Source organism: Carassius carassius, chromosome 36 (assembly GCF_963082965.1).
Source record: "Carassius carassius chromosome 36, fCarCar2.1, whole genome shotgun sequence".
NCBI classification, from domain to species: Eukaryota; Metazoa; Chordata; class Actinopteri; order Cypriniformes; family Cyprinidae; genus Carassius; species Carassius carassius.
This window is the reverse complement of record NC_081790.1, coordinates 12,098,396-12,123,710: the sequence shown is the minus strand read 5'-3', so window position 1 is coordinate 12,123,710 and position 25,315 is coordinate 12,098,396. Positions and strand designations below refer to the sequence as shown.

Here is a 25,315-nt window from a genome sequence, read left to right as displayed (position 1 = left end):
TTCCTGAGCTTGAAGCATCTACTTTGCAATATATTGATTTTATTGCACAGTTATTGAGTAGACTACTAAACATAATCAGAGGATGGATATAAACTACCTATCATTGGGTCTATTGTTATCATTTTATAACAATCAAAGATCATATTTAATAATAATTTTAAATCATGTTAAATATTGCTAATTAACCACTGAACTTCATTGATATTGTTTTTCTTATCTTTTAATCATTACAGGGTTTGAAATGAACTTCTTCACTGACAAGCCAATATTGCAGCTGAATGTTGAGCCAAACTAGCCACAAAAAAAAAAAAAAAAAAAATATTAATATATAATATAATATAATATAAATTATAATATAAAAAGTCAGTATACTGAAGCCTTTCCTCCATTGACATCCATTAAAAAAGCCAACCCAAATAATATGATAATCATAATTTATTGATCATAGTCTGACAAATTGGCTAGCGAGTTCATATGTGATTTTCAACTGCGTTTGGGAGGTGTTACTTTCAAACGCTGCATAGACTGTAGACATAGATAACTTAATAAATGGTACTTCCTTACAGTAAGTGGTTTATAGTTTGTCGACTCTAAATTAAGCCACTGCAGATCAAACATTAGTTTTAAGAGTCTTTATGGCCATTAATGATTAACCAGGAAACCTTATATTAACGGAAAGTCAAATCAGTCTTACCAGCAGTGATAAGGCGGTCAAACCAGCGAGCTGTGTTCTGAAAGTGATTCACAAACATTGGATCAGGGGCACCAATAAGGTCCAAAAGAACAAGGAGATCCTGCAAATATCATATATTTATGATTCATAGATACTTAAAGGGATAGTTTAACCAAAAATCCTATCTGTCAGTATTTACTCACACTTATCTTGTTCCAAACCTGTATGACGTTCTGTCTTCTGTAGAACATAATAGATATTTTGAAGAATGCTTTGGTCTATACAATAAGGTAAATTTTAACTGTATATGGGCCTAGTGTGCGTTTCACAATCAGAAAGTCACAGGTAAAAAAAAACTGGAGGTTTTTGTGTTTGACAACATTATAATTTTTGGGTAAATTATCGCTTTAAAAACAAATGCACAACACACACACACATACACGCATATACACAAGGATCCTGACTTACCACAGCATTCAGCAGTGTGGTTTGTTCAGAACCCAGCGGGTGAGGAATGTGGGACATGGAGTGTGCGAGGAGCTGTGAACCATATTGCGAGTCTGTCTGAGACCACTGCTCAAAAGCTTCTTGTCCATTAAAAAAGATCAACTGCAGGGTCACCCTGCACATCTTCAGAACAAAAAGATTCTTCTTTGTAAATGTGAACAGCCAATCAAATGTCCCAAAAATCCCATGATTCCAATCCTGGAGTGGTTGCACCTGGCCTGCACAGGAAGATGCTTCATTCAGTAAAAAAAAAAAAGAATCAACTGCATGTCCACAAAGATGAGAAAATCAAGAAATCTGGCATTCTAGATCTGCTACTATATGTATAGGTTGTGTGGATTTTATCTTCTTATCAAAATCCCTTCCAGTCATGTAGTGTTTTGTAGCTCTTGGCTCTATTACAAGTTAAACAACAGAATTGACTCTGACTTCTACAGCACTGCGGCTATTCACAAGTCAGAAAAAAGCATAACCTCCTCAGAAACATGAACCAGTCTCTACATCTGAGAACAGCGTGTATTTATGAGCTAGTGGTGCTATATGTCTCCAAAGTTAGTTGGTAAACGAATGACCTCTGAAAACTTGAAATTGAGATATAACGCCTTGTCTTACCAGCTGCTTGTGCATTTTGAGGTGTGGATCCAAAGCGGTGACCAGTTCCAGCATCATAGCACAAGTCACAGCTGAATCACTAGCAGACACAAACACCTTCTGTGGGTCACTAGGATCTGAAGGTATAAATCTGGAGTCATAGTGACAAGCCAGAAGCGGTCGGCGAGGAGCCATTGTGTCCAACACTGCCAGGACATTAAAGAAACTAGGGCCACGAGGGGTTTGGAGATGAAGGAGTCCACTTCTACAGACCAGCCCGTCGAAAGAGAATCCAGTTGAGAAAAGATTTGCTGGGAGCACAGAATAAATGAGACAGCAGATTATAGCATACTTAGTCAGATCTGAGATTTAACTGAACTAAGATCCAGGCTGATAGTACTAAATCGATCCTGACTCACTTTTCGAACAGCCCGACTCCCACGGCTTCCTGGCTGGCGTTCAAAGAATGGGATGCAGAAGGGAATACCACAGTCTTTCCCAATTGACCTGCAAGATGAGCCAGGTCTAAAACAAAATTACACTGGAAAAAGCTGGGTTTTGGATTGTAGTAACCAAATAAATTTATCTATCTATATTCCTAAAAATAAAGAGCTCAAATAAAATTTAAGAGGTGTCATAGAAAAACCATTTTGGGTTCCTCGGAGAACCACAGTGGTGGCCAAAATTATTAGAACACTAGTATTTTTACTCGCTAAAAATGGTTTGGATTGGCTTTCTTGGAATAAAAAGGTTCCAAGGATGTCAAATGTTTTTCATTAAACCTAATGAAAATCCTTAGTTTTAAAAAGTGTAGGTTAACTATAGCTAGTAAGCTAGTAAAACTGTGGACCAGCAAAAACCAGCTGGTTATACTGTTTTTCGGAACGTGGTAGATGTTCAAACAATGAAGGACCAGCTAATGACCATCTTCCATTACATAATACTAGAACCAGCTAAAAGGCTGTTATGTTCCAAAACACATCTACAAATGACTGAAAAGTATACAAGAAAATGAAAGACATACAACCCGAATTCCGGAAAAGTTGGGACGTTTTTTAAATTTTAATAAAATGAAAACTAAAGGAATTTCAAATGACATGAGCCAATATTTTATTCACAATAGAACATAGATAATGTAGCAAATGTTTAAACTGAGAAATTTCACACTTTTATCCACTTAATTAGCTCATTTAAAATTTAATGCCTGCTACAGGTCTCAAAAAAGTTGGCACAAGGGCAACAAATGGCTAAAAAAGCAAGCAGTTTTGAAAAGATTCAGCTGGGAGAACATCTAGTGATTAATTAAGTTAATTGATATCAGGTCTGTAACATGATTAGCTATAAAAGCTTTGTCTTAGAGAAGCAGAGTCTCTCAGAAGTAAAGATGGGCAGAGGCTCTCCAATCTGTGAAAGACTGTGGAAAAAAATTGTGGAAAACTTTAAAAACAATGTTCCTCAACGTCAAATTGCAAAGGCTTTGCAAATCTCATCATCTACAGTGCATAACATCATCAAAAGATTCAGAGAAACTGGAGAAATCTCTGTGCGTAAGGGACAAGGCCGGAGACCTTTATTGGATGCCCGTGGTCTTCGGGCTCTCAGACGACACTGCATCACTCATCGGCATGATTGTGTCAATGACATTACTAAATGGGCCCAGGAATACTTTCAGAAACCACTGTCGGTAAACACAATCCGCCGTGCCATCAGCAGTATAGCTAATAGAACTAGATGTTTCAATCCCTTTAGTAGGAAACTCTTGATAGTAGCAATCGGTGTGGAGTGGCGAAAAGGAGGGTAAGGTATGTCATTGGGGTCATCAGGTGGGCACCCTGCTTCATCGACGTTTCGTTGATTGAGGCCCACAACGTCTCCAGAAGGCTCAACGGTGTACCCAGCGTCCCAGGTACACCCCCCTCCATGCCATACCCTCCATATTCCTGGTGGGCTCTGCTGGCAGGGGCGCCCTTCTCCCTGAGTCGGGCCTAAGCCTGACCGCATACTATCTGTCTCTACCTTGCTGCCCAGTTGGGGTCCTTACGTTTAATCCAGAGCCAGTTACTGCTTTTTTCGGCAGCACTTGACATGGACTTGATGGCCTGTTGGAGAGAGCGACCCTTCACCCCTAATTTTCTCAGCAAACTGGTGGCAGAAGTGGCAACAAATCCCCTGCAGCCCACCTCTACTGGGAAGATGCTGGTCTTCCAGCCATTCTGGGATGCTTCAGCTGCCAGGTCGGAATATTTGTTCTTTTTCCTCTCATAGGCCTCTTCAACCCCCTCTTCCCATGGTACTGTTAATTCCACAACATATGCCAGCTTTGTTGTTGGAGACCACAGGACCATGTCTGGCCGGAGTGTTGTAGCCGCTATTTCTGGGGGAAACACAAGCTTCTTATCAAGGTCCACTTCCAATTTCCAATCCCGCGCTGACTGCAGGATGCTTGCATCCTTAGGTGTTGTTCTATACTCTTGATGCTGGCCAGCTGGTACAAAATTTGTGAAATTGACCTGTCCTGCCGATGTTTGTGGGAGATTGTTTGTGGTGGTTCGCTTCTGATCCAGTATTGATGCCAGCTCTCTGAGTACTTGGTTATGCCGCCAAGTATAGCGCCCTTGGGTGAGACTTGTAGTGCACCCTGATAGAATGTGCCTTAGGGATGCAGGTACTTGACACAGGGAACAGGTGGGATCTTCTCCATACCACTCTTTCAGATTTTGGGGGGAGGGTAGTAGGTCGTATGTAGCTCTGATGACAAAACTCAGCCGTGCTCCCTCCATCTGCCAGATGTCACGCCAGCTGATCTTTCTTTTCTCCAGACACTCCCAGTTGGTCCATCTCCCTTGCTTGGCCATTGAGACGGCTTTGGCATGTCGCTCTCCCTCCTCCTGTCTCCTGACTTCTTCTACCACTAGCTGTCTCTTCTGCACTGATGTTGCTTTATGCCACAGAGGAGTTTTTGGGATGAGTCCGAACCCTGCCCTCCCATGCTGAACTTGTCCAACCACATCTCTGAAGTGAAGCGCAGACTTTGCACTCTGAACAGCTTCTGATGGAATCCACTTCCTTCCCGCTACTACCCGGGGGGGCGCTGTTCGAATGATTGCATCCTCAGATTCAGTTAGGGTCATGACGAGCCTTGCTTTGGTGCATTTGAACTCTTCCACGAGCCCTGTGATTGGTAACTCCAACTTGCCATGTCCATAAAGTCCGACGGAACTTAAACAACGTGGAATTCCGAGCCACTGTTTCAGCTGTGTGCTTATCAGCCGTTCTAACTTTTCAACCTTGGTGATGGGGATCTCATACACCGTTAATGGCCACAAGAGTCTTGGGAGTATGCCAAACTGAAAGCACCATAACTTGAGTTTTCCTGGCAACAAGGTCTTGTTGATGCGCTCCATGTACATGCTGGTATCATTTTTTAGTTGTTCAAACTGCTTGGTGTCTTTGAGCTTTGCATCATACCATCTCCCCAAGCTCTTTACAGGCATTTCTGAGACAGTTGGGACAGGTGTTCCGCCGACATAAAATCTTTGGTCTGTAATTTGGCCTTTCACGATGGAGATACTTCTGCACTTACTGGGTTTTAACTTCATCCTTGCCCATGTTATATTTATATGAAGTTTCTCCAGCAATCTCTTGGTGCAGGGGACAGTTGTTGTGAGTGTTGTTAGATCGTCCATATAGGCTCGAATTGGTGGTAACCTCTGGTTACATTGTAGTCGTTCTCCTCCCACGACCCATTTCGAGGCTCTAATAATGATCTCCATTGCCATAGTGAAGGCCAATGGGGAGATGGTGCAACCCGCCATGATGCCTACCTCCAGCGGTTGCCAACTTGTGGTGAAGCCTGATGTTGTAAGGCAAAACTGTAAATCCTGGAAGTAGTGTTTTACTAGATTTGTGATTGTGGTCGGCACCTGGAAGAAATCAAAGGCAGCCCACAAAAATGAATGAGGGACTGAACCATAGGCATTAGCCAGATCAAGGAACAAGACGTGGAGATCTTTCCCTTCTTTCTTTGCAGTCTGGATTTGCTGCCATATGACGCTGTTGTGTTCAAGGCATCCAGAAAAGCCTGGAATGCCAGCCTTTTGGATTGATGTGTCAATGAAGTGGTTCTGTTTTAAGTACTGTGTCAGTCGTTGTGCCAACACACTGAAAAATATTTTGCCTTCAATGTTCAGAAGGTTTATCTGGCGGAACTGTTCGATGGTGGTTGAGTTCTTTTCTTTTGGGATGAACACCCCTCCAGCTCTTCGCCAGGCTTTCGGGATGATTTGCTTGTCCCACGCCACTTTCATGTTTTTCCACAGGATTTTCAAGACATCTGGAGCGTTCTTGTAGACACTATACGGTACACCGTTAGGGCCTGGTGCAGATGCCGATCTTGCCTTTTTTACTGCTTGTTTCACCTCACTCAGCTTGGGAGGGCTGATATCAAACTGATGTTGTGGTGGTGATATTGGAGGGATGTCAATGGGGACACTGATCGGTTCATCTTTTTTATCATCAGTATAGATGGTTCTCAGATGCTCTTCAACCTGGTCTTTTGATGTTTTCAGGGATCCACTCTTCTCCTTTGTGAATATGCCTTTCACAAATTTAAAAGGGTCTTTATAGAAATCGGTTCTGGCTTTCTCTTTCTTGTTCCGGCGCATACGTAGGCTTTCAGCTCGGCGGAGTTTTGACAGCCTGTGCTTTAGATCCTTTTGAAGGCAGTTGATACCTTCCCTTTCTTCTACTGTTGCCTTTTTCCACAACTTTCTTAGCCGTCGCCTCTCTTTCACAAGTTGTTGGATTTCTTGCAGCCGACGGGATTTAGGGGCGGGAAGCATGTCTTTCTTTCGGACTTTCTCCTTCACTCCACATTTCTCCTCGCCGTAGCTGTAGATAAGGTCGCCCATCTTCTCCAGCTTCTTCTCGGCTGATCCTTTGATATTACTTAGGATAAGGCTTAATTCTGTGTTAATGGTTTCCCACTCCTTGCTGTTAGACTTCGGCCATTTCACCAACGGCTTACGTCCTTGCATGTTTTCTTTTTTGCGGTGGGCTGGTTGTTGTCTTGGACTGGTGGTTCTGCCTGAAGTTTCCTCCTCTTTCCCAGGGGTGCTGATTCTCTGCGGACTATGGGTTTCTTCCTGCCGCTGATTCTCATCCGACTGACTTAACCTTCTTCTTGACAGAATCCGGTCAATGCGGGGCCCTGTATTGGTGGTTTTCAGGCATTTCTTCCGTCCTTGATGTACCTTAAGACCATGGGTTGATGTTACTTTCGCCCATCCACACACGCAAGTCTGAAGAACATGTCCAACTGCTAATTTCTCAAGAGTCTGGCCACTTCCTTTATTCGATGTCAGGTCCATTCCAAGGGTCATTACCGGGAGGTCAGTCTGTGAGTCTTCTTGCACCCCTGCTCTCGCAGACTCTAGGGGTATTCTTCTTTTTGAACTTTTTGTAGCCATAGAAGGTGGCTCTTGTGCCCTAATAGGGTGACGGAGCCTGCTGCTATGGGTAGCTAGCCCATAACAGCCCCATTGTGGTCTATTTCCTCCTGTCAGCTGTCTCTCCATGCTGTCACACGGTCTTTCCCTTGTCGTCAGCTGCACTTTCACAACAGTCACTGGGTTTTCTTCCAGAGGATCAGTATAGCTAATAGAACTAGATGTTTCAATCCCTTTAGTAGGAAACTCTTGATAGTAGCAATCGGTGTGGAGTGGCGAAAAGGAGGGTAAGGTATGTCATTGGGGTCATCAGGTGGGCACCCTGCTTCATCGACGTTTCGTTGATTGAGGCCCACAACGTCTCCAGAAGGCTCAACGGTGTACCCAGCGTCCCAGGTACACCCCCCTCCATGCCATACCCTCCATATTCCTGGTGGGCTCTGCTGGCAGGGGCGCCCTTCTCCCTGAGTCGGGCCTAAGCCTGACCGCATACCATCTGTCTCTACCTTGCTGCCCAGTTGGGGTCCTTACGTTAATCCAGAGCCAGTTACTGCTTTTTTCGGCAGCACTTGACATGGACTTGATGGCCTGTTGGAGAGAGCGACCCTTCACCCCTAATTTTCTCAGCAAACTGGTGGCAGAAGTGGCAACAAATCCCCTGCAGCCCACCTCTACTGGGAAGATGCTGGTCTTCCAGCCATTCTGGGATGCTTCAGCTGCCAGGTCGGAATATTTGTTCTTTTTCCTCTCATAGGCCTCTTCAACCCCCTCTTCCCATGGTACTGTTAATTCCACAACATATGCCAGCTTTGTTGTTGGAGACCACAGGACCATGTCTGGCCGGAGTGTTGTAGCCGTTATTTCTGGGGGAAACACAAGCTTCTTATCAAGGTCCACTTCCAATTTCCAATCCCGCGCTGACTGCAGGATGCTTGCATCCTTAGGTGTTGTTCTATACTCTTGATGCTGGCCAGCTGGTACAAAATTTGTGAAATTGACCTGTCCTGCCGATGTTTGTGGGAGATTGTTTGTGGTGGTTCGCTTCTGATCCAGTATTGATGCCAGCTCTCTGAGTACTTGGTTATGCCGCCAAGTATAGCGCCCTTGGGTGAGACTTGTAGTGCACCCTGATAGAATGTGCCTTAGGGATGCAGGTACTTGACACAGGGAACAGGTGGGATCTTCTCCATACCACTCTTTCAGATTTTGGGGGGAGGGTAGTAGGTCGTATGTAGCTCTGATGACAAAACTCAGCCGTGCTCCCTCCATCTGCCAGATGTCACGCCAGCTGATCTTTCTTTTCTCCAGACACTCCCAGTTGGTCCATCTCCCTTGCTTGGCCATTGAGACGGCTTTGGCATGTCGCTCTCCCTCCTCCTGTCTCCTGACTTCTTCTACCACTAGCTGTCTCTTCTGCACTGATGTTGCTTTATGCCACAGAGGAGTTTTTGGGATGAGTCCGAACCCTGCCCTCCCATGCTGAACTTGTCCAACCACATCTCTGAAGTGAAGCGCAGACTTTGCACTCTGAACAGCTTCTGATGGAATCCACTTCCTTCCCGCTACTACCCGGGGGGGCGCTGTTCGAATGATTGCATCCTCAGATTCAGTTAGAGTCATGACGAGCCTTGCTTTGGTGCATTTGAACTCTTCCACGAGCCCTGTGATTGGTAACTCCAACTTGCCATGTCCATAAAGTCCGACGGAACTTAAACAACGTGGAATTCCGAGCCACTGTTTCAGCTGTGTGCTTATCAGCCGTTCTAACTTTTCAACCTTGGTGATGGGGATCTCATACACCGTTAATGGCCACAAGAGTCTTGGGAGTATGCCAAACTGAAAGCACCATAACTTGAGTTTTCCTGGCAACAAGGTCTTGTTGATGCGCTCCATGTACATGCTGGTATCATTTTTTAGTTGTTCAAACTGCTTGGTGTCTTTGAGCTTTGCATCATACTATCTCCCCAAGCTCTTTACAGGCATTTCTGAGACAGTTGGGACAGGTGTTCCGCCGACATAAAATCTTTGGTCTGTAATTTGGCCTTTCACGATGGAGATACTTCTGCACTTACTGGGTTTTAACTTCATCCTTGCCCATGTTATATTTATATGAAGTTTCTCCAGCAATCTCTTGGTGCAGGGGACAGTTGTTGTGAGTGTTGTTAGATCGTCCATATAGGCTCGAATTGGTGGTAACCTCTGGTTACATTGTAGTCGTTCTCCTCCCACGACCCATTTCGAGGCTCTAATAATGATCTCCATTGCCATAGTGAAGGCCAATGGGGAGATGGTGCAACCCGCCATGATGCCTACCTCCAGCGGTTGCCAACTTGTGGTGAAGCCTGATGTTGTAAGGCAAAACTGTAAATCCTGGAAGTAGTGTTTTACTAGATTTGTGATTGTGGTCGGCACCTGGAAGAAATCAAAGGCAGCCCACAAAAATGAATGAGGGACTGAACCATAGGCATTAGCCAGATCAAGGAACAAGACGTGGAGATCTTTCCCTTCTTTCTTTGCAGTCTGGATTTGCTGCCATATGACGCTGTTGTGTTCAAGGCATCCAGAAAAGCCTGGAATGCCAGCCTTTTGGATTGATGTGTCAATGAAGTGGTTCTGTTTTAAGTACTGTGTCAGTCGTTGTGCCAACACACTGAAAAATATTTTGCCTTCAATGTTCAGAAGGTTTATCTGGCGGAACTGTTCGATGGTGGTTGAGTTCTTTTCTTTTGGGATGAACACCCCTCCAGCTCTTCGCCAGGCTTTCGGGATGATTTGCTTGTCCCACGCCACTTTCATGTTTTTCCACAGGATTTTCAAGACATCTGGAGCGTTCTTGTAGACACTATACGGTACACCGTTAGGGCCTGGTGCAGATGCCGATCTTGCCTTTTTTACTGCTTGTTTCACCTCACTCAGCTTGGGAGGGCTGATATCAAACTGATGTTGTGGTGGTGATATTGGAGGGATGTCAAAAGGGACACTGATCGGTTCATCTTTTTTATCATCAGTATAGATGGTTCTCAGATGCTCTTCAACCTGGTCTTTTGATGTTTTCAGGGATCCACTCTCCTCTTTTGTGAATATGCCTTTCACAAATTTAAAAGGGTCTTTATAGAAATCGGTTCTGGCTTTCTCTTTCTTGTTCCGGCGCATACGTAGGCTTTCAGCTCGGCGGAGTTTTGACAGCCTGTGCTTTAGATCCTTTTGAAGGCAGTTGATACCTTCCCTTTCTTCTACTGTTGCCTTTTTCCACAACTTTCTTAGCCGTCGCCTCTCTTTCACAAGTTGTTGGATTTCTTGCAGCCGACGGGATTTAGGGGTGGGAAGCATGTCTTTCTTTCGGACTTTCTCCTTCACTCCACATTTCTCCTCGCCGTAGCTGTAGATAAGGTCGCCCATCTTCTCCAGCTTCTTCTCGGCTGATCCTTTTATATTACTTAGGATAAGGCTTAATTCTGTGTTAATGGTTTCCCACTCCTTGCTGTTAGACTTCGGCCATTTCACCAACGGCTTACGTCCTTGCATGTTTTCTTTTTTGCGGTGGGCTGGTTGTTGTCTTGGACTGGTGGTTCTGCCTGAAGTTTCCTCCTCTTTCCCAGGGGTGCTGATTCTCTGCGGACTATGGGTTTCTTCCTGCCGCTGATTCTCATCCGACTGACTTAACCTTCTTCTTGACAGAATCCGGTCAATGCGGGGCCCTGTATTGGTGGTTTTCAGGCATTTCTTCCGTCCTTGATGTACCTTAAGACCATGGGTTGATGTTACTTTCGCCCATCCACACACGCAAGTCTGAAGAACATGTCCAACTGCTAATTTCTCAAGAGTCTGGCCACTTCCTTTATTCGATGTCAGGTCCATTCCAAGGGTCATTACCGGGAGGTCAGTCTGTGAGTCTTCTTGCACCCCTGCTCTCGCAGACTCTAGGGGTATTCTTCTTTTTGAACTTTTTGTAGCCATAGAAGGTGGCTCTTGTGCCCTAATAGGGTGACGGAGCCTGCTGCTATGGGTAGCTAGCCCATAACAGCCCCATTGGGGTCTATTTCCTCCTGTCAGCTGTCTCTCCATGCTGTCACACGGTCTTTCCCTTGTCGTCAGCTGCACTTTCACAACAGTCACTGGGTTTTCTTCCAGAGGATCAGTATAGCTAATAGAACTAGATGTTTCAATCCCTTTAGTAGGAAACTCTTGATAGTAGCAATCGGTGTGGAGTGGCGAAAAGGAGGGTAAGGTATGTCATTGGGGTCATCAGGTGGGCACCCTGCTTCATCGACGTTTCGTTGATTGAGGCCCACAACGTCTCCAGAAGGCTCAACGGTGTACCCAGCGTCCCAGGTACACCCCCCTCCATGCCATACCCTCCATATTCCTGGTGGGCTCTGCTGGCAGGGGCGCCCTTCTCCCTGAGTCGGGCCTAAGCCTGACCGCATACCATCTGTCTCTACCTTGCTGCCCAGTTGGGGTCCTTACGTTTAATCCAGAGCCAGTTACTGCTTTTTTCGGCAGCACTTGACATGGACTTGATGGCCTGTTGGAGAGAGCGACCCTTCACCCCTAATTTTCTCAGCAAACTGGTGGCAGAAGTGGCAACAAATCCCCTGCAGCCCACCTCTACTGGGAAGATGCTGGTCTTCCAGCCATTCTGGGATGCTTCAGCTGCCAGGTCGGAATATTTGTTCTTTTTCCTCTCATAGGCCTCTTCAACCCCCTCTTCCCATGGTACTGTTAATTCCACAACATATGCCAGCTTTGTTGTTGGAGACCACAGGACCATGTCTGGCCGGAGGGTTGTAGCCGCTATTTCTGGGGGAAACACAAGCTTCTTATCAAGGTCCACTTCCAATTTCCAATCCCGCGCTGACTGCAGGATGCTTGCATCCTTAGGTGTTGTTCTATACTCTTGATGCTGGCCAGCTGGTACAAAATTTGTGAAATTGACCTGTCCTGCCGATGTTTGTGGGAGATTGTTTGTGGTGGTTCGCTTCTGATCCAGTATGGATGCCAGCTCTCTGAGTACTTGGTTATGCCGCCAAGTATAGCGCCCTTGGGTGAGACTTGTAGTGCACCCTGATAGAATGTGCCTTAGGGATGCAGGTACTTGACACAGGGAACAGGTGGGATCTTCTCCATACCACTCTTTCAGATTTTGGGGGGAGGGTAGTAGGTCGTATGTAGCTCTGATGACAAAACTCAGCCGTGCTCCCTCCATCTGCCAGATGTCACGCCAGCTGATCTTTCTTTTCTCCAGACACTCCCAGTTGGTCCATCTCCCTTGCTTGGCCATTGAGACGGCTTTGGCATGTCGCTCTCCCTCCTCCTGTCTCCTGACTTCTTCTACCACTAGCTGTCTCTTCTGCACTGATGTTGCTTTATGCCACAGAGGAGTTTTTGGGATGAGTCCGAACCCTGCCCTCCCATGCTGAACTTGTCCAACCACATCTCTGAAGTGAAGCGCAGACTTTGCACTCTGAACAGCTTCTGATGGAATCCACTTCCTTCCCGCTACTACCCGGGGGGGCGCTGTTCGAATGATTGCATCCTCAGATTCAGTTAGGGTCATGACGAGCCTTGCTTTGGTGCATTTGAACTCTTCCACGAGCCCTGTGATTGGTAACTCCAACTTGCCATGTCCATAAAGTCCGACGGAACTTAAACAACGTGGAATTCCGAGCCACTGTTTCAGCTGTGTGCTTATCAGCCGTTCTAACTTTTCAACCTTGGTGATGGGGATCTCATACACCGTTAATGGCCACAAGAGTCTTGGGAGTATGCCAAACTGAAAGCACCATAACTTGAGTTTTCCTGGCAACAAGGTCTTGTTGATGCGCTCCATGTACATGCTGGTATCATTTTTTAGTTGTTCAAACTGCTTGGTGTCTTTGAGCTTTGCATCATACCATCTCCCCAAGCTCTTTACAGGCATTTCTGAGACAGTTGGGACAGGTGTTCCGCCGACATAAAATCTTTGGTCTGTAATTTGGCCTTTCACGATGGAGATACTTCTGCACTTACTGGGTTTTAACTTCATCCTTGCCCATGTTATATTTATATGAAGTTTCTCCAGCAATCTCTTGGTGCAGGGGACAGTTGTTGTGAGTGTTGTTAGATCGTCCATATAGGCTCGAATTGGTGGTAACCTCTGGTTACATTGTAGTCGTTCTCCTCCCACGACCCATTTCGAGGCTCTAATAATGATCTCCATTGCCATAGTGAAGGCCAATGGGGAGATGGTGCAACCCGCCATGATGCCTACCTCCAGCGGTTGCCAACTTGTGGTGAAGCCTGATGTTGTAAGGCAAAACTGTAAATCCTGGAAGTAGTGTTTTACTAGATTTGTGATTGTGGTCGGCACCTGGAAGAAATCAAAGGCAGCCCACAAAAATGAATGAGGGACTGAACCATAGGCATTAGCCAGATCAAGGAACAAGACGTGGAGATCTTTCCCTTCTTTCTTTGCAGTCTGGATTTGCTGCCATATGACGCTGTTGTGTTCAAGGCATCCAGAAAAGCCTGGAATGCCAGCCTTTTGGATTGATGTGTCAATGAAGTGGTTCTGTTTTAAGTACTGTGTCAGTCGTTGTGCCAACACACTGAAAAATATTTTGCCTTCAATGTTCAGAAGGTTTATCTGGCGGAACTGTTCGATGGTGGTTGAGTTCTTTTCTTTTGGGATGAACACCCCTCCAGCTCTTCGCCAGGCTTTCGGGATGATTTGCTTGTCCCACGCCACTTTCATGTTTTTCCACAGGATTTTCAAGACATCTGGAGCGTTCTTGTAGACACTATACGGTACACCGTTAGGGCCTGGTGCAGATGCCGATCTTGCCTTTTTTACTGCTTGTTTCACCTCACTCAGCTTGGGAGGGCTGATATCAAACTGATGTTGTGGTGGTGATATTGGAGGGATGTCAATGGGGACACTGATCGGTTCATCTTTTTTATCATCAGTATAGATGGTTCTCAGATGCTCTTCAACCTGGTCTTTTGATGTTTTCAGGGATCCACTCTCCTCTTTTGTGAATATGCCTTTCACAAATTTAAAAGGGTCTTTATAGAAATCGGTTCTGGCTTTCTCTTTCTTGTTCCGGCGCATACGTAGGCTTTCAGCTCGGCGGAGTTTTGACAGCCTGTGCTTTAGATCCTTTTGAAGGCAGTTGATACCTTCCCTTTCTTCTACTGTTGCCTTTTTCCACAACTTTCTTAGCCGTCGCCTCTCTTTCACAAGTTGTTGGATTTCTTGCAGCCGACGGGATTTAGGGGCGGGAAGCATGTCTTTCTTTCGGACTTTCTCCTTCACTCCACATTTCTCCTCGCCGTAGCTGTAGATAAGGTCGCCCATCTTCTCCAGCTTCTTCTCGGCTGATCCTTTGATATTACTTAGGATAAGGCTTAATTCTGTGTTAATGGTTTCCCACTCCTTGCTGTTAGACTTCGGCCATTTCACCAACGGCTTACGTCCTTGCATGTTTTCTTTTTTGCGGTGGGCTGGTTGTTGTCTTGGACTGGTGGTTCTGCCTGAAGTTTCCTCCTCTTTCCCAGGGGTGCTGATTCTCTGCGGACTATGGGTTTCTTCCTGCCGCTGATTCTCATCCGACTGACTTAACCTTCTTCTTGACAGAATCCGGTCAATGCGGGGCCCTGTATTGGTGGTTTTCAGGCATTTCTTCCGTCCTTGATGTACCTTAAGACCATGGGTTGATGTTACTTTCGCCCATCCACACACGCAAGTCTGAAGAACATGTCCAACTGCTAATTTCTCAAGAGTCTGGCCACTTCCTTTATTCGATGTCAGGTCCATTCCAAGGGTCATTACCGGGAGGTCAGTCTGTGAGTCTTCTTGCACCCCTGCTCTCGCAGACTCTAGGGGTATTCTTCTTTTTGAACTTTTTGTAGCCATAGAAGGTGGCTCTTGTGCCCTAATAGGGTGACGGAGCCTGCTGCTATGGGTAGCTAGCCCATAACAGCCCCATTGGGGTCTATTTCCTCCTGTCAGCTGTCTATCCATGCTGTCACACGGTCTTTCCCTTGTCGTCAGCTGCACTTTCACAACAGTCACTGGGTTTTCTTCCAGAGGATCAGTATAGCTAATAGAACTAGATGTTTCAATCCCTTTAGTAGGAAACTCTTGATAGTAGCAATCGGTGTGGAGTGGCGAAAAGGAGGGTAAGGTATGTCATTGGGGTCATCAGGTGGGCACCCTGCTTCATCGACGTTTCGTTGATTGAGGCCCACAACGTCTCCAGAAGGCTCAACGGTGTACCCAGCGTCCCAGGTACACCCCCCTCCATGCCATACCCTCCATATTCCTGGTGGGCTCTGCTGGCAGGGGCGCCCTTCTCCCTGAGTCGGGCCTAAGCCTGACCGCATACTATCTGTCTCTACCTTGCTGCCCAGTTGGGGTCCTTACGTTTAATCCAGAGCCAGTTACTGCTTTTTTCGGCAGCACTTGACATGGACTTGATGGCCTGTTGGAGAGAGCGACCCTTCACCCCTAATTTTCTCAGCAAACTGGTGGCAGAAGTGGCAACAAATCCCCTGCAGCCCACCTCTACTGGGAAGATGCTGGTCTTCCAGCCATTCTGGGATGCTTCAGCTGCCAGGTCGGAATATTTGTTCTTTTTCCTCTCATAGGCCTCTTCAACCCCCTCTTCCCATGGTACTGTTAATTCCACAACATATGCCAGCTTTGTTGTTGGAGACCACAGGACCATGTCTGGCCGGAGTGTTGTAGCCGCTATTTCTGGGGGAAACACAAGCTTCTTATCAAGGTCCACTTCCAATTTCCAATCCCGCGCTGACTGCAGGATGCTTGCATCCTTAGGTGTTGTTCTATACTCTTGATGCTGGCCAGCTGGTACAAAATTTGTGAAATTGACCTGTCCTGCCGATGTTTGTGGGAGATTGTTTGTGGTGGTTCGCTTCTGATCCAGTATTGATGCCAGCTCTCTGAGTACTTGGTTATGCCGCCAAGTATAGCGCCCTTGGGTGAGACTTGTAGTGCACCCTGATAGAATGTGCCTTAGGGATGCAGGTACTTGACACAGGGAACAGGTGGGATCTTCTCCATACCACTCTTTCAGATTTTGGGGGGAGGGTAGTAGGTCGTATGTAGCTCTGATGACAAAACTCAGCCGTGCTCCCTCCATCTGCCAGATGTCACGCCAGCTGATCTTTCTTTTCTCCAGACACTCCCAGTTGGTCCATCTCCCTTGCTTGGCCATTGAGACGGCTTTGGCATGTCGCTCTCCCTCCTCCTGTCTCCTGACTTCTTCTACCACTAGCTGTCTCTTCTGCACTGATGTTGCTTTATGCCACAGAGGAGTTTTTGGGATGAGTCCGAACCCTGCCCTCCCATGCTGAACTTGTCCAACCACATCTCTGAAGTGAAGCGCAGACTTTGCACTCTGAACAGCTTCTGATGGAATCCACTTCCTTCCCGCTACTACCCGGGGGGGCGCTGTTCGAATGATTGCATCCTCAGATTCAGTTAGGGTCATGACGAGCCTTGCTTTGGTGCATTTGAACTCTTCCACGAGCCCTGTGATTGGTAACTCCAACTTGCCATGTCCATAAAGTCCGACGGAACTTAAACAACGTGGAATTCCGAGCCACTGTTTCAGCTGTGTGCTTATCAGCCGTTCTAACTTTTCAACCTTGGTGATGGGGATCTCATACACCGTTAATGGCCACAAGAGTCTTGGGAGTATGCCAAACTGAAAGCACCATAACTTGAGTTTTCCTGGCAACAAGGTCTTGTTGATGCGCACCATGTACATGCTGGTATCATGCCAACTAAAGCTCTATCATGCAAAAAGGAAGCCATATGTCGTGTCCTGTGGGCCAAGGCTCATTTAAAATGGACTATTTCAAAGTGGAATAGTGTTTTATGGTCAGACGAGTCCAAATTTGACATTCTTGTTGGAAATCACGGACGCCGTGTCCTCCGGGCTAAAGATGAGGGAGACCTTCCAGCATGTTATCAGCATTCAGTTCAAAAGCCAGCATCTCTGATGGTATGGGGGTGCATAAGTGCATACGGTATGGGCAGCTTGCATGTTTTGGAAGGCTCTGTGAATGCTGAAAGGTATATAAAGGTTTTAGAGCAACATATGCTTCCCTCCAAACAACGTCTATTTCAGGGAAGGCCTTGTTTATTTCAGCAGGACAATGCAAAACCACATACTGCAGCTATAACAACAGCATGGCTTCGTCGTAGAAGAGTCCGGGTGCTAACCTGGCCTGCCTGCAGTCCAGATCTTTCACCTATAGAGAACATTTGGCGCATCATTAAACGAAAAATATGTCAAAGACGACCACGAACTCTTCAGCAGCTGGAAATCTATATAAGGCAAGAATGGGACCAAATTCCAACAGCAAAACTCCAGCAACTCATAGCCTCAATGCCCAGACGTCTTCAAACTGTTTTGAAAAGAAAAGGAGATGCTACACCATGGTAAACATGCCCCGTCCCAACTATTTTGAGACCTGTAGCAGAAATCAAAATTGAAATGAGCTCATTTTGTGCATAAAATTGTAAACTTTCTCAGTTTAAACATTTGCTATGTTATCTATGTTCTATTGTGAATAAAATATTGGCTCATGTGATTTGAAAGTCTTTTAGTTTTCATTTTATTAAAATTTAAAAAACGTCCCAACTTTTCCGGAATTCGGGTTGTAAAAAACACAGAGGGTGTTGTGTTTTTCGACCTTGACATACATCTTGATGATGCAGCCTGTAAATAATATTTTCATGCAGTCGATATTATGAGACAGAACAGGACAGTGGCGGGCCCTCTCTGTAGGCTATTCACATACTTTCGGCAGTGTTACAGGACAATAAATAAGACATATTTCATATTCACATGCATTTGAACATAGGAAGCTATATGTAGACAGCTTTCAATAATACGTTAAATAAAATATTGAAATATCTAAATAAAACATTCTAAAATGGAGATTAAATGGAAATAATTTATTCTGGCAAACCAATATTGTATTTTTTATTAACTTTCGCATAAATTTGCACGTTAGCTGATTTGTGTAATTTATGCAGTGGACCCCTAGTGTCAGCAAAATCAATGACAATTTTTTTTCATTTTAAACAGTTTTCCATAAAACTTTGGGGCGTTACGATCTTTATAGATTCTAAATAAGCTTTAAAGGCTTGGTTTTTTGAAGGTTTGAAAATGAGAAAAATTGGGTTTTAAGTTACTCCATTTAGTTTGATGAATATAAACTTTTCCTAATAACAAAAACAGATCAAGAATAAATATTTTCCTTTTAGAAAACGTATATTCATTTGAATGAAAACAAATGATAAACATGAGTTTAGAGTATGCATGTGATTCCCTTTTATTTTATTTTGTTCAATGTTTTTTTTTTTAATTTTCAATTTGTACTAACAAAATGTGTAAATACGATAAATATGTTAAGAACTTGCTGTTGAATTATGTAATTTTGAAAGTTAAAAATAATAATAATAAAATAAATTGTAGCGTTGTTGATGCGAAATAGACAGCCACACCTCCAAGTCACATCATTGGTTGGGAAATGTTGCTATGTCATGTTGGTCTTCTTATTGTACAAACAGTGCGAATTTTACGAAAATCTGCATACAAATGGATTGGTTAAAACCGAAGAAAGTGTTTTTTATATTGAAAAAAATATACATAAGTTTAAAGTTCAATAAAACGTGCATAAACAAACACCCCAGTAACCAGGTCTGCGTAAAGGACCTACTGGGAAAGGCTGATGCTTCTCGTTATCCAATCCGCGTAAGCGCTGAAGCTGATTGGCTCTTTTCTTGTCCAATGTCGTTCTAATAAAAAGTTCTATGTTGGAGATTTAATTTACTTGAATAGCCGCTGCATTCCATAGATAATCCAGGTAAGGAAAATATACATACACAAGAAAATATGCACCCGTTTAAAAAACAATAACAATAAAACGTATATTAAAAGCGACATATCAGTTAACAAAGAAGTATGCGCAACTGATAACACATTAGCGTAAATTACGTCTCATTGCAAAATATAAAAAAATAATATGGCATTGAATAGTGTGCGAACTTAACGCATTGTTACTCAGTCAGCTGTGATAAAAAAAAAAATTAAATGCTAGTTTACAATGTATAATACGTGTGTTATATAACAATGTGTGTGTGTGTATCTCTATTGTATGAATAATGCATAGTTAAAAATATTTTAAACATATCTGATGTGTCCACAGGACACCCTGATAAAAATGCTGCAGTGTTTTGAGTTTCACGAGAGTCACATTCATAGTCTGAAGAGTCTCCCTCACCATCTGACGTTATCCGAAGACAATGAGAGAAGTCAGCTGCTTTATTATTTATGCGCAATCCAAGTTTTTTATGCATATGTTTTGAAATATGGAAGTGGGCATATGATATATATATATATATATATATATATATATATATATATATATATATATATACTAAAAACAATGGCCTGTGTGTGTCTGCAGAATCAGAGTCAGAAAGTGAAGACACTTCATTATCTTGCACACCACCACAGTTTCTAAAAGCCAAGAACATGTACACCTACAGTCGCATAAACAAGTACACAGGTGAAGTTTTTGTATTTAAAGAATTGAACGAAAAATAAATCTTACATTGTATAAAATTGTATTTATTTTCACTTACACTACTGTATGGATACATTTATAAACAGTACGATTAAGTGACAAAAAGAGGGACCCTCAAACCTTCAAAATCTCTGAGAGATTTATCATAAATGCTGTGGAGGAGCAAGAACACAAGCTTGTGTGTGACAGACAAAACAATTTGTTAGAAGTCCAAACTGCGGAGGAGAAAGACCTGTGGCCTGTCGATGATAGCGAGCCATCACAAAGCTCTATAGACTCCAACTCCACAACTTCCTCTTTCAATACAGGTGAAAAAAATATTGTCTTTATTTTGTGTTAGATATCAGTTAAATCCACATTATGAAACTATGACACCTGGGGTTATTTTTTTGTTATCAGGGAGCACTGAGGCTGAATCTACCTGTAGTTTCTGTGAAGACCAGACAGGAAGTGAAGATGGAAGCCCAGGGAAAAATATGTTGGATACACCTCCATCCAGGTTTGTATACCGGGTATTTAATTTATGTTTATTTATAGAGAAATGACAGCTTGAGATGTACCTGTGTGCAAGCTTGTAACTTTTGATGTTATACTATATCTTCAGATCAGGAATTCTTCTGAAAGACCCCATGCTTGGAGCTTTTCCAGCTGCATGGAAAAAGCGTTTCCCTTTCAGCCCTACGCTACCAAAAACACCAGTACTGCCTTTGCGTCCGCCTCTTCAGGAAGCAGACAGTTTGACCCACAACCCATCTCTTCTCATATCACCTTCTCAAGGCCTGAGCCGTTCTCTCCATCCAGAAGGACGAGAGGCACTACAAAGTAAAGATAATCCATACGGGCCAACACATACTGTATATTATTCTATTCATTCTATACTAATATAGACTAGCAAGTATACAGTCTCAGTATATTAGTATATACAATATCAATCTACAATATATACAATCTCAGTAAAAAGGTACAAAAGCTTTCACCGGGGCACTACCTTTTCTGAAAGTACATCTTTGTACTTTATTTACTCTTAAAAGGTGCATAATAGTAGTTTAAAGATACATATTAGTACATCAAGTGTAACAACATATTAGTGCTTTTTGAAAGGGTACCGCCCCACTGACAGCTTTTGTATCTTTTTTCTGAGCGTGTATTTATTAAATAGATGCATTAGTTGTTTTATGAATAATGTATTGTTTGAAACTTTTAGGCAGCTAGGCAAAATCAGCTTGGAGCCAAATATACACATTACTGACAGAGTGAAATTACAAACAAGACAGTGTTGCTGCAATGCTGACTGAACAATTTTTTTTTTACCCTAACAGCATTATTCGAAGACGTGTGGGTCACCCCAGAATCTACCGTCTTAAAAAGTCCCAGTTTGCCAGGCAGCTTTGCAAATCAATCAGTAGGTCAAATTTTGTGATCCTTTGTTACCTGCAGATACAGGGAGGTCCAAAACTCAAAACTGAGATAACAATGAAAAACTGGGATTAACCCTCAGAGACCCAGCAAAACAGAACTATAAAGTTTGTGTATTGCAATAAAATAATACCTACACTAAATAAGTGTTTCTACACAGTGTTTAGTGATGGAAAAAGGCTTACATGCCCTGACATTTTGACTGTATATACATTTGAGAAAATGTTTCTTGCATTTTTGTCGCAAATTACAATGTATTTTTGTATACTGTTCTCCCACAGTGGAGCCCATTCAATTAATGGTACAAAAAATATTTTAAAATATATTTTTTTACTGTTTAAACATTATTGTCTCATTGATATAGCAGGACCAATATCAATACTCTAAGTAAAACATTATATTTAAAATATGCTTTTATAAGAAATTTTGGGATGGATGCTGCACACTGGTGGTGGATGAGGAGATGCCCCATGACAATGTAAAGTGCTTTGAGTGCCTAGAAAAGCGCTATATAAATGTAAGGTATTATTATTATTATTTATAAAATACTATAGTTAAACCAGTAAAGAAGATACAGTCAAGAAACGTTTTTGCAACAAATAGTTACAGTATTTAAATAGACAAATAATGTTTTTTGACTGTATCTTGTTTAAATATAGTATTTTACAAATACACTTGTGGTACATTTTCACAATTTACAACTCTCAGTTCTGCAACTTATTCTTAATTATAATCCAATGAAAATTCGGCCTGAAATTTCACAAAGACATTTTTAAGGGTAAATAAATAATACATCATGAATATGCTAGAGTCTTTTAGGGTTAAGCTGGTTTTCATTTCAACAATGTAAAATCAGGAAACATTATGATGTAAAATGAATTGAAGAATTCCTTTGTGCAGATGGTCAACATTTCACTAAAAATGTTATGCTGAAAATAGCAATGAGAAATTTGGGAATTTAAATAAAAATCAATTAAAATGGAAAAATACATAGAAGCCTGTTCACTAGTTGACTTTTGGACCCCTATTGTATATTAGATTAGTGAGATACGGTTTTATTTTGAGCTCTCTTATTTATGTTATCTTCTCTGTTCTTCTAATTGGCAGATTATCACGAGCGCTGGAAGTAGCAGTAATCTGTCCTTCAAGAGTGAGGAAGAGAACAACAGCTCTGAAGATGAGACCCCAAAACAACTCGTCCCTCTGAAGAGAGCAAGAAAAGTCTGTTCACACAGGCACACTTCAAGAAGAGGATGTGTTACAACACAGCCAAACCCTAAGAAGAAATGTGTGAACGGCTTTATTATGTTCTGCCGAATTAACAGAAAATTATATATCAGGTGTGCATGACTATTCTTTTTCTTATTTCAATGATAAAACCACTATTAGACCCATTTAAATATATCTGAATATATAATGGCAGACTTTTGATATTATGTTGGAACAGATCATATCCTGGCATCCCGTCCACTACGGTCACCAAGGAGTTAGCCAATCTGTGGCACATCTTGCCCAAGAAGGAGAGGCGTTTGTACTGGTAGGACTTCTCCAAACTTCATTCAGGCTTGTCTGTTGCAATACAATTTCATATAAACCTTTCTCCGTTTTTAGCTTGAAAGCCTGGAGCTTCAGCTGCCAGCAGAACCGCAATGTACGTGCTCAAAAACACGAAACAGAAATGAATGCAGAACGCTTTGTGCCCAGTCCACTGCACCTGTTACTGGCCTATAGAGACAAGTATGCAGCTGTCAAATGAAGGTCTTCACACCTCAATGACCTACTGCTCTGAGAGTACACATAAACAAAACAAATAGACTACTGATGTTTGAACAACTGCATAGTTTAGTTCAATACAGTTTTATTAAGGTTAATCACTGTTGTGATTTAACACAACTGCATCTCAGGGATTTTAAAAGAACTAATTTATTGTGTTTTAAGTATATTTTTTATTGTTCTACTGTTTTTTTTTTTATCATCATAGAGCATATTTACATTTTCAGTGTTTTAATATATACCGTTTTTAGCCTTTTTCACCGTGACTTTATATTGTTAGATAAAACATTCTGATTTTTATTACTTATTTATAACAAATGCCAATTGTTAATTATATATCTTCATATATTTATATATTTATTATGATGTTTATATTAAGCTGTTTTATAGTTGTTGTTTTTTTATAGCCTGAACCTAATAATTCAGTAAGAAGCCTTAGAGGAGCTCTAATATGTTCTCCAAGAGAGTTACCAACCTCATGAAAGTTGTTCTGGGTTGTACTGTGCTGTTAATAAACCGTAAAAGAGTTCATTTTGTTTGGGTTTTCAAGCTTGCATGAAACCTGCACCAGTAAAAAAAAAGATCAGAAGAACTGGAACATTGTCATTTGATTAAGCTTTCAGGCAACCAATGGCTTCATGTAACACATTTTTACATCCATTCTGCAGATTTTTGCCTCCTAAAAAACTGTGCTGATATCCAGGCTTGTAGTTTGTGCTTGCAACCCTGCATTACTCCATCTCTCCTGGAGCCGTGTTTAAAATGTTGTTGATTTTGTGTAGTTGTGCGACTGCACAAAGGGACTCTTCTCTCAGATGCTGGTTGCTTATGCGAAGCTTCAACACCTCTGCCAGAAGAGCCACCTTGTCTCTCTTCTCCTGAACAGGAGGACAGAGAAGGACAGAGGAACACATGTTGTTTGTGAGCATGTTTGTCCTCTATGAGAGCAAGTAGTACACTCATTTATTAACTGCTAAATGAGCCTCACCTTCAGCAGATCACTACTCAGTCGTCTAAGCATCCCTTCCAGGTGAGAGAGTTGATCAGGAAAGTCAATGAATACGTCACTGCTAAAAATAAGCATACAGGCAATTAATATTCATGTACACTCTTTAATAATCTAAAGAATTTTTTTTCCATGAAAATAGCGTCTGTGAAAAAATTCCATGAATGTGAAATGTTCTTTATGGGACTATAGATGCCAATAAAGAACCTTTATTTTTTACCAGTGTAGGTTTTTAACTGAATATTACTCAAAGAACGAACATAGCAGCAGTTTCAAAATTAAGATGCTCAATCCAGAACAGCATTAAATGAATAAAAATATGGCTCGCTTACCCCAAATCTTCTCCGCTGCAGTAGGCACTGGATAGGTGGATCTTGCAGGTTCCATTGGATGGTGTGTCTGGCCTGCTTGATACAGGACTCATTTCTGACAAAAGGGCTACCATCCTTTGTGCTGGAAATATATTAACCATTTAAATAATACTTCTATCAATAAGTCATTGAATTAAACTAATTGTAAAGCCAGCTATTTAACATATCACTATGCAGTTACAAGTGACTGTATGAGTCATTAAATCATTCATTCATTCAAAAATAAAAGAATTGTTTTTATGAACAAATCTTTGAACCACTGTTTTCTGGCTCATTCAGAAATGAAAAAACAAAAAGCTGCTTGGAGGCACATTATTCTGGTTTGTTTGGAACCATTTAAGCTGACTGAGTTAAAAAAGTGAAAACATCTGGCAATGCGGCAGCGGAAAATGTATGTCATTCAGTATTAAACTGATTGTTTTCTGAACTGTTGCATTTAAGTAATATCACAATTTAATGTAAAATTCACTTAGTATATCCATTGCACTGTGAATGCTGCAAAAATGGCTCATTACAGTGACGTTAGTTAAAAAAATGCTACTGTATATTGCGGATGTCACATAAATTTGTAATTGTGGCTTTTGTCAAAAACATTGGGACCACAGTATGTGAACAATCTTAAATCAACGTATTTGTCCTTTGATACTTACTCTCATATTCTTGGGCTGCTTGAACTAAACTATTCCAGTCAAGATCACAAGCTGTGTTTGGCAGGGGCATGAGTTCAGGATCAGGATGTTGGTCTCTGTCCCATAGGTCAAATTCAGCCTGCTCAGACATTGCTCCGCATTCTAGGAAAAGACGACCAGTGAGTGCCAAAGTGTACTAGAAACATCAAGTCAAGGTAATACCAGTTGAAGTGCAATTGATAAAACCATTACAACAGAACATTAAGTATAATAATGAAGTTATGCCTCATAGAATA

At 42.6% G+C, this 25,315-nt stretch overlaps 2 protein-coding genes and 1 pseudogene across 3 annotated transcripts; 1 reads left to right on the top strand and 2 right to left on the bottom strand.

Moving 5' to 3' along the window:
• Nucleotides 1-566: 566 nt before the first annotated feature.
• LOC132116561 (glutaminyl-peptide cyclotransferase-like) lies at nucleotides 567-3,698 on the bottom strand (annotated as a pseudogene).
• A 15,748-nt stretch (nucleotides 3,699-19,446) lies between these two features.
• Nucleotides 19,447-22,998, top strand: LOC132117181 (meiosis initiator protein-like). The gene is made up of 9 exons (XM_059526285.1): nucleotides 19,447-19,549; nucleotides 19,705-19,806; nucleotides 19,911-20,132; nucleotides 20,224-20,323; nucleotides 20,429-20,646; nucleotides 21,144-21,226; nucleotides 22,348-22,580; nucleotides 22,688-22,777; nucleotides 22,852-22,998. Exons 1-9 carry the CDS (start codon nucleotides 19,459-19,461, stop codon nucleotides 22,994-22,996), a joined length of 1,284 nt encoding a protein of 427 aa, XP_059382268.1. The 5' UTR covers nucleotides 19,447-19,458; the 3' UTR covers nucleotides 22,997-22,998.
• Nucleotides 22,999-23,700: 702 nt separating this feature from the next.
• Nucleotides 23,701-25,177, bottom strand: LOC132116694 (signal-induced proliferation-associated 1-like protein 3). Of its 2 annotated transcripts, none has more exons than XM_059525559.1 (4): nucleotides 25,041-25,177; nucleotides 24,352-24,472; nucleotides 24,002-24,083; nucleotides 23,701-23,891 (listed from the first exon to the last, which is right to left on the bottom strand). In XM_059525559.1, exons 1-4 carry the CDS (start codon nucleotides 25,168-25,170, stop codon nucleotides 23,745-23,747), a joined length of 480 nt encoding a protein of 159 aa, XP_059381542.1. In that variant the 5' UTR covers nucleotides 25,171-25,177; the 3' UTR covers nucleotides 23,701-23,744. The 2 variants fall into 2 exon arrangements, with proteins under 2 accessions (XP_059381542.1, XP_059381543.1); XM_059525560.1 differs by having other exon boundaries at nucleotides 24,002-24,080.
• Between the last annotated feature and the right edge of the window lie 138 nt (nucleotides 25,178-25,315).